This window comes from Helianthus annuus, chromosome 9, assembly GCF_002127325.2.
Source record: "Helianthus annuus cultivar XRQ/B chromosome 9, HanXRQr2.0-SUNRISE, whole genome shotgun sequence".
NCBI lineage: Eukaryota > Viridiplantae > Streptophyta > Magnoliopsida > Asterales > Asteraceae > Helianthus > Helianthus annuus.
In genome coordinates this window covers 176,221,118-176,231,106 of record NC_035441.2, presented here as the reverse complement: position 1 = coordinate 176,231,106, position 9,989 = coordinate 176,221,118, and the positions used below count along the sequence as shown (strand labels likewise).

Below are 9,989 nucleotides of genomic sequence, written 5' to 3'. Positions count from 1 at the left end.
TATATTGAAAGAGAGTTCTTACAACGAGTTTCGATCATTGTAATGCAACATTTTCAAAAGATGAAACCTTGAAGGGAACAATTGTAGGTTTTTTTTTTAATCCGTAAAGACCATCTTATTTATGTTACGTGTTTTTTAAAATTATCATGACGATGTTTTTTTTCATTATTGTATCGTATTTTTATTATGTGATGAACCTTACCCGACCCGAACCGTCGAACCGACCGGTATTTTTTTATGTTCGGACATATGATTTTGGAATACTTAAAAAAGTGAACCCCTTGACAAAAATTCCTGAATCCGCCACTGTGCTTAGTAATACATAGTCTTCCATCGTACTATCGATAACATACAAAAGTGCTCGAAGTATCGAATTTCACATGCTAAAATGTGAGTTTTAGTTGTAGATTAGATGATCATATTATTAGGATGAAGGGTGTGGGAGTCTGGGAGGTGTATATTGGGTCATCAATTGTCACTTATGACCATCAATGGAATGCTACACCGCTCCTTTGGAGCATGGTGCGTGGTTTGCGTGAATTGAACCACGTTTACCACGGACTAGCTTTCTCTTTTTCCAATGTTTCCTTTTCCCTTTTTCTCTAGACAAAAATATATTAAAATAAATAAAGGAATAGTGGTTTGGATCATGATCACACCTTTATGGTAGTGGTTTCGGATGATAGATAAGAGGTGGGTGACATAGCACTAATGTGACGGAATGGTGGTCACGAGGATTATAACCTCACCCTTGAGCCTTAGAGTGAACGTTATAAAATATTACTTTTTTTTTTCTTAAAGTTGCACCAAGTGAAAATATTCTTTTTTTTTTATTTGTAAATATAAATGGTTTATTGTTGCATGGAATTAGTAAACGATAACATGACATTGTACTTTACTCCATTGCAGTGTTAAGTTGGCCAACTATATAATTTGATTTAAGTTAATCAAATATTCTGTATTTATCAAGTCGGTGGTCTTACTGGAGGCAGCCTGTTTATTCTTATCTTGTGAGGTAGAGGTAAGGTTATCTACATCTTACCCTCCTCATATCCTACGTTAGCTTTGCTATTGGTGAAATTTACAAAGTATGATGATGATGAAATATTCAGTATTTGAAATTACAATGTTACAATGCTGTGAGAGTCTAGGTATATGGGTACCTTTAAAGCCACATCAGAACCCACATTAAGGCATATGATATGTTTGTATTTATACCATTTTGCTACATTAAGCCACATTAGGACCTTCACCCGACTTGATTCTTGTAGATCATACCAATTCTTCAAATGATATGTTTGTGGGTAGCTGGTATATCCTTTAACGGGACGTCATCTGCTAAGTCTTCACTTCCTTTGTATTTATACCATTTTGCTACTATCAAATAATATATAAAATTCAACACTTCCAACCCTGCACATAAATAATAAAAGTAATCTAACTTTGCATCGTTTAGATCTTGGGCTAACCAATTTCTTGACCCACCTTCACCTTCACGAGTCGTTCTATGCACGATCGATATCAAGAAGCTGCTCAGATAACTCGACATCGCGAACCCACAAAACAAGAAAGAACCAGCAAAACTCTTCATGTTTTCAGGAAATTGCTTGTAAAAAAACTCAACAAACCCGATTATAGCAAACCCTTCCGAGAGCCCGGCTACCACCATTTGACATACAAGCCAAAAGCCCGACATTGATGAAATTGCACCTTTTCCCCTTTCAATGCCGAGTGTTGGCTTTGAATGTGCCATGTCTTTTCTTTTCGTTTCAATTATAGCTGCAACAAGCATCGTGAAAATGGCGATTCCCATCCCAACTCCAATCCTTTGGAGAAGTGAAATCCCTTGCCTTTCGTTTGTTATTTTCCGCAGACATGGAACTATCAATCGGTCATAAACTGGGATCCATATGGTAAGGGCTAGCATTTGGAAGACAGTGTATGATGCAGCTGGAACCTTAAATGAGCTATGGTTGAGTCGGCGGTCAGATTGTAAGGCTTGAAAGACAGTGTAGGTTTGCATATTGGTAAGTGAAACATTGTAGATTATGCAAGCGAACCAAATCGGTATTGTTTTAACTACACATTTCACTTCTTCTATTTGTTGTATGCTACATAACGTCCATCGATCTCCCGACGATCCATCCAGGTTAATATTGTCTTTTGTTGTTATGATTGCTGCTTTGTTCAAAAACCTGTTATAAGATTGTAAAATGGCATTAAACATAACATGTTTTTACAAGATTATTTAGGGTTTATGGTTTAGCTAGGTACTTGAGTTGATTGTTGTAGGGTAGTTTGGCGTTGATAGATTTGGTAGAAACATGATTGAACAGGGAAAGTGATGGTTCCTCAGGAATTGTCAGCTTCCTCTTCTTGATAGTGGCCACCAGAACTTGAAAAATGCTAGTCAAAGGGCTGCCATCAGGCTGCACTATCACATAAATTCTCGTACCCACAAAGAATACGGCACACGACAAGAACATAAGGAATGTCGGGATTGCTAAGCCAATGGCCCAATTGATATTCGCTTGCACGTATACAATGATGGTCAATGACACCATCATGGCAAACGTGAACGTAAAGTAGTACCAATTGAAGAAACTAGCGATCCCCCGTTGGCCAGATTCCGTGTTTGGGTTGAATTGGTCCGCGCCAAAAGCTAAGTTACATGGTCGGATTCCGCTTGCTCCGATGATTAAGAACACAAAACCGGAGAGCAAGAAAGCCATTTGCCATGGTGTTGGTCCAACACAAAATGTGTCTACACATTGAGGAGGATGAAGTGTTTTGAGTGTTGCTGTTAATGTTAGCACAAGCATACCCTGTGTTTAAATAGTAAAAAAAACATTAAAATGCCACTATAATAAAAATAAAATTAATTATTGACTTTATTCAATTTTACTAGACTAGCTATAGACTCCAGGGAGCTTGCGCCTACATGGCGTAAGATTGACGTACTCGTACGCCATGTGGCATTTTTTTGTCCTTGCATGGGTATTTTAAGTTTTTAAGTATTTTAAAAAAAATAATTATAAATATTTTTAAAAAATTAACTTTCAACAACTTTAAGTTTTTTTTATATATTTGAAAAAAATAAGTTTTTAAGTATCTTTATAATTTAAGTTTGATTATTTTTAAGTTTTAGAAAATTTTTATAAATCAATTTTTATTTTTGTAATTATTAAAAACACTTAAAAAAACATCAAATATAAAACTAATATTTAGTATTGTTGTTAAGGTTATTACAAGCATACCATGTATTAAAATAGTTTAGAAAATTATAACTACATTACGATAAATATGAAATTAATCATTGACTTTCTTCTCTATTAGCAAACTAGCTATGGATTCTAATGAGCTTGCGCGTACATTGCGCAAAAATGGCGTATTCATGAGTCATATGGCAATTTTTTCTTAACAAGGTTTTAACTTATAAATATTTTTAAAAATTTAACTTTCAATACCTATTAGGTTTTCTAATTATTTTATTAAAAAATAAGTAATAAGGATTTTTAAAATTAAATTTTTGTTACATTTAAGTTTAAGAATTTTTTTTTAAAATTAATATTGATTTTTTTTTAACTTTTTTATTTATTTTAAGTTTTTAAATATTTTTAAACAGTTAATTTTAATAGTTATTAATTTTAAAATGTTTTGAAATAAAACTAAGGTTAAATTGTTCTATTCTTTCTTTATCAATTGGCACAAGAAATCATCTAGTCCTACGTTAACATGGCGTAGAACTTGACTTTTCGTCATGTCATTTTACAACTAAATGAACCTTTTGGTAAACTAGCTATTTTAGTGACTTCCCCTGAAATAATACAAGTTTCCAAAATTATTTATCATACAAATATTTTAATTAGAAAAAATCTGCCTGCACATATATTAATTAAAAAACTGAAGTAATTAAGACAATGGGCTTGAGACTGTTGTTACCAAGAAAGATGAAATGGAAGCAGCTCCTAAAACTTTATATCGGCCGAAATAAGTGTCGGAGAGAAATGCTCCAGCAAGAGTACCGAAGTTGCATGTACCGTGAAACACGTTGATTAGATTAGTAGCAGTAATCGACTTCATATTAAATATTGTGGTTAGGTACACTAGCAGATTTGTCGATGTTCCAATCGTTCCCAGCTTCTCAAACGTCTCATTTCCTACACATATAAATTGATTAGAATACAAACAAAAATTCTTTATTTTTTGGGTTTTTTTGTGGTGTTCGACTTTTTTAAATAAATATGCACAAAAATCATGAATCATTCATTATTCAGTATTTGTGTTCAAGGATACATAGAGAACGGTAAAAATGTACAAGTAGTTGTATTTTTTTTAATTAAAAAGACATAGATTTGTTATATAACCACCAACCATATTTCTTCCTACTATTTTCACAATTGTATTAATCATATCTTGTTTAGTTTGTTTTTTATTCAACTTGGATCCTTTAGGAATACCCCAATGAATAACAATCTTTAACAGTTTTTATAAAAGAGGTTAAATATCCAGAAATTAACATTTGATCATCTTCGGTAAAATTAAACTTAAAACAAGGCAGACAATTCATTAGAACCCTGAAAACCTTCACCTGCCAATAGGTGTACTTCATGCATTCGATATAAACTAATTAATAAAAGTACATTAATATGTTCACATGTATGTTAATTAGCGCTGCGTATAAATGATTTCGAAATAGCACCCTAAGTTAAACTAGTAGCTTTGACGAATCGACTTGTTCTTGACTAGTTGAACCAGTCGATCCGTTAATAAAACAGTTTTCAAACACGGATAGTGTGTTACCTATAACAAAAGGCATGGCTTTGACTCCTCTGTAGTTGGGCTGTTTGAGTTCTTCCACTTTCGCATCTCCATTAATCCCCATGCCTTCCATCTTCAAAGCCATTATTCCACCCTCCACTCGATCTTTAGATCATATCACATGTGTGTAAAAGTGTGTGCTTGGAGTTTTGTTCACACCATAACTTTTACATATAACAGGAAAGTGAGCGGCGTATATATAGAAGGCCGGCTCACTGTGTGGAACTGTGGTTGAAGTCGACTAAATCTTTTAATAATTTCCATTAACACCCCCTATCTTTTATGGGCGGACCTACCTTGTGACAATGGGTAAACCCCGTTGCCCCTTAACGCTCCGATGATAGTGTAAATTTTGGAAAATTTTGACGTATTTTCAGTTCCGTTATCCTTTTTTAAATTATATTGTCCCTATAAGGTTTTTTTACATCCCCACTTTTAAATAAATCTTCACCGAGCTACAAAACCCTCCTGTGGCATTCTTGTTTTGTAGTATATTTAACTAAATATAATTTATTTTTTCAGAAGATTTATAATAAAAATATTAAATTAAAAATATTCTATATGCATTATTAACTTTTAATTAATGAGGATGAGTAAATTAGGATTTTAGTTTTTAACTTAATAATTGCATACAATTAAAATATATCTTATTTTTGTTTCTTTGTCTTTAACTTAGTAAATGCATACAATTAAAATATCTCTTATGTTTTGTTTCTTTGTCATGAATGTTATGGGGCCAAACCTCAAAAGGAGACTGCATTTCACGTGGTTGCCTATATGCAACGAATTGTACGTAACAAGGACTGATAATCTAAGTTTAATACTCTTATCATGATCTTAAACCTACACTTCATCTTATATTCAGCGTCATCATGTTCTTTGAATTTCGAATATGCTCGTTTAAAATCTTACATGGTTACAACTTGAAATTCTCATTACTTAAAATATGATATCAAATTCACATAAAAAAACATATATGTTTGATTTATCATATACTGATCAATTACACTTTTAATAATTCAAATTTTAAAGTTTTTAATAACTTTAAGTTTCTAATAATTTTAAGTTGAATATTATTCACTCTATTTTTATGATCATATACTATATTAATATTTTTGGTTTCAACACCGATAAGATAAACGGGTATTAAATCGGTTCCAATCACTTGGCCATTATTACTGAAACCATATTGTCCCAGGCCCACCCACGATATTAACTTACAGGGGCAGCCTTTATGGTGTGCGGGGAGGACCACCGGTCAGGGCTTGTGATTTCGAGGGACACGTATTTTTTTAAATCAGATATATATATATGTTAGTTTTTTTTAAATAGTATAATTTTACCAATTCCAATATAAACCCATTTACAAATATTTTTTTATGGTTTAGAAGTTAGCTCATTAGCATTAGGTTTAGTGTGCTTAATACTAGTTTACATTATATATTATTATATTTCGTTAAGGCATAAGAGCACATTTTTTCGAGCTCGAACAGGGTAAATGAATTCTTAGAGACGCCCTTGTTAACTTGGCCGTCAAAAGACGTTCTCGGGGCTTATAGTCTCGATACATCTTCTTGCAAATTTCTTTAAATGTCATAACTCGATCCGGTCCAAGCACTAGAAAGCTAATAAATACGTTACAACCTGATGCCACGTTCCATTCAATAGAATTTGTAGCAAAAGTGAAAATTATTACTATATATTACTATATATTAAATATTAATAATACAATGAAATGAAAAGTAATTTAATTATATTATAATGATAATAACTATTATTATTTTCTTTACTTTTTAGTTGGATAAGATTGGTGTTAACCAATATTGGTATCGAAAATACAGGTACGGTCCGGTTCATTATCGGTACATGAAGGTAAATATCGGCACCAGCCTGATACAGAAAACGCCAAAAGTCGGTACCGGATTGAGTTTGAAAATCTTTTAGTTCGGAAATTCGGTACTGCTACACGGTACCATTTGCTCATCCCTGATCACGGGTGTCGTACAAACAACAACGGTATCGTTCAACTTTTTCTTGTTGATTTTTTTTAACTTTTAATGATTTCTTTTTTTAGTTTCAGGGGTAGGGATGAGCACGGTGACAATCGATACCGAAAATACCGGTTACGGTACTGGCATATGAAGATAAAAATCGGTAGCGAACCGGTACTAGGAACGCTAAAAGTCGGTACCGAATTGGTACTTAGGATCCTTCGGTTTGAGAAATTCGGTACCGGTGCCCAGTATTATTTGCTCATTTCTGACCATGAGTTTCATACGAACAATATCATTAACATACAACTTTTTTGGTTGATTTTCTTTCGATTATTTTTTACTGTTTTTTACATTTTCTTTTTATTCTTGTTAGTGGTTCCGCGTACAATGCGCTCTTAGTGATTTCAAAACACATGTAAACACAGACTAAATAAGAAGAAAAGTTCGCTGCAACGCGGCTAGGGTGATAAACCTAGTTATCTTAATCACCCTTTTAATAGAAGTTATTTAGTGGAAAATGATTCGTACACAGTGAATTTATTTTCCTACACAACACACTATTTTGTATATAGTTATGTTTAATGCTTATATTGGTTAGTTGTTTTATAAGAAGTATATTTGTTGCGTAGAAGTCACCTCCTTTCTTCTATAATCTATAGTATATAATATTATTGGGAAAATTGATATTATATATGACAAACTGAAAATTAGCCCATGCTCAAATCACATATAGGCAAGCTCAAGTGCTTGCACGCCATATACATACAAAAACAATATAAACAAACGCGTATTATACATATGAGATAGAAAGAGAAATCCAAAATGTGTTCCTTTCATCACGAAATTGATATTTTGAAATCGGGAGTCTTCATTATTGGTGCTCAAGTCTCAACCACTCATACTGCATGCATCAAGATAAGATAGCTAGATTTCCACGAAATAATTAAAAAAAGAAAAGAGGGCCACGCTTTGAAAGTAATTCTTTTATTGTTATTTACAATCATTCTTAATGATTAACTCATATATATTTACCATTATAATTAATGGTCACTTAGTCATTTAATATACAGAGACAGTTCTGATTATTTAAGTGTCATGTACGAGCCGTAAAAAAGTTTTTAGTCCCTAAAGAATTACATAAACTGATATTTTTTTGAACGACAATTAACGTTATAGCAATAAACAAAGTAAAATCTAAGTACTAAAATGACTTATCGTAATAGTTAACTAATAATTCGTGAAGCTCTCCTAGTATTTTTAGCTACTTTGAAAATATAAAATTCAAGCTAAAACAAGATTAATACATTAGGAGTCTAGGTGCGTTTAAGTCAAGCTTGACACTTGATAAGCATTAGTCTTGATATAGATTTTAACGGTAGATGGTTGAAAGGAATATTCTTGATATAGAATTTAACACGAGAGAAAATTATTAAAACTCGATTTCAATGCTCAGATAGCTTGAAAATATTCATAAATATTGTGTTATTTAAAACACACATGATTTGAGCTCAACTAGTTTAACTCAATGTTGGATATATTTTAATAACACTAAATTAGGGGCGGCAATTTTTGACATGACCCGTTAACCCGACCTGAACCAGACACGAAAAAAACAGGTTTGGGTTGACTAACACGACCCGTTTAAAAAAATGGGTCGGGTTCGGGTTGACCCGTATTAAAAACGGGTCGGGTTCGGGTTGACCCGTATAAAAACGGGTTGACCCATTAACCCGTTTAACTATTTAGATAAAAAATATTTTATATTTTTGTTTTTGTTTTTTCGGTTTCTATTTTACATGGTTAGTTATAATAATGTTAATTTTTACACATTATATTATTTATTTATCACACTCATACTTATCATTAAACATGTTATCGATAACCTGCTTAAAACCGAACAACTCGTTTATAAATCGTCAACTTATATCACTCATTTAAAAATATGGGTTAAACGGGTCGGGTTCGGGTTGACCCGAATTAATATGGGTCGGGTTAGGGTTGAAATCTTTGACCCGAATAATAATATGGGTCGGGTTCGGGTTGAACATTTCAACCCACCAACCCGCCAACCCGTAACCCGTCAACCTGCCAACCCATCAACCCGACACGATTGCCACCCCTACACTATATATATATATATATATATATATAGTGAGAGAGAGAGAGAGTTTAAAATACAAAAGGCTGCGACGGTATGCGGCCAACTAAATAAAGTGTGTAATTAACGTACAACATGCGCAATTAGGGTTTTGATCATGCGTAATTTGTGTTTTTGTCCATGCGTGATTTGTGTTTAACCTATGTGTGATTTTGTGTTTGACCATGTGTAATTAGGGTTTAAAATTGATCATGCGTGATGTGTGTTATTGTCCATGCGTGATTTTTGTTTTAACCTATGTGTGATAGGGTTTGAAATTTACAACGTGCGTAATTTACAAATGAACAAGCGTAATTAAGTCACGTACTGATCGCACGTTAAGGAGCTATTTTACGTTAATCTTCCTCTTTATCTCTTTCTCTCTCTCTCTCTCTTTCCATCTCTCTCTCACTCACTATAATACCATTGTGGTTAAAGCTCTGTGATTGGGGTTTCAATTAATTTCGATTTCAATGGATTCGCAGACCACCATCGGACGAAATACAGAAGATGTTGAAATCGAAGACGTTGAAATGGAAAACAAGCATGATACGATTGAACAAGTTCGAAATCTGAATTCAAACAATGTCGAAACGGAGGATCCGTCCAACATGCGTATTTACATGTTTTTGCGTTTTCCAACATGCGTGATTATTATTTATATAATATACGTGATTAGCAAAACACATTATTATTAGATTTGTATAACATGCTTCATTACATAACTATAACATGCGTGATTAGCAAAACACATTATTATTAGATATATATAACATGCTTCGTTACATAAATATAACATGCTTCGCTACATAAATATAACATGCTTAATTACATAAATATAACATGCTTCATTACATAATTATAACATGTGTAATTAGCAAAACACATTATTACTAGATTTATATAACATGATTCATTACATTAGTATAACCTGAGTGATTACAATGTCTACATATATTTTTTTGTTGTAGTAATCTATAAGGTTCTTTGGCAATGAGAGGTTTATGGCTTAATTACGAATTGGTGGTGTCCTTTAT

General features: G+C 32.8%; 1 protein-coding gene across 1 annotated transcript; it reads right to left on the bottom strand.

The window, feature by feature from the left end:
• Window positions 1-1,080: 1,080 nt before the first annotated feature.
• LOC110879730 (protein NRT1/ PTR FAMILY 2.10) lies at window positions 1,081-5,232 on the bottom strand. The gene is made up of 4 exons (XM_022128252.2): window positions 4,804-5,232; window positions 3,943-4,160; window positions 2,275-2,825; window positions 1,081-2,195 (listed from the first exon to the last, which is right to left on the bottom strand). Exons 1-4 carry the CDS (start codon window positions 4,904-4,906, stop codon window positions 1,286-1,288), a joined length of 1,782 nt encoding a protein of 593 aa, XP_021983944.1. The 5' UTR covers window positions 4,907-5,232; the 3' UTR covers window positions 1,081-1,285.
• Window positions 5,233-9,989: the final 4,757 nt, after the last annotated feature.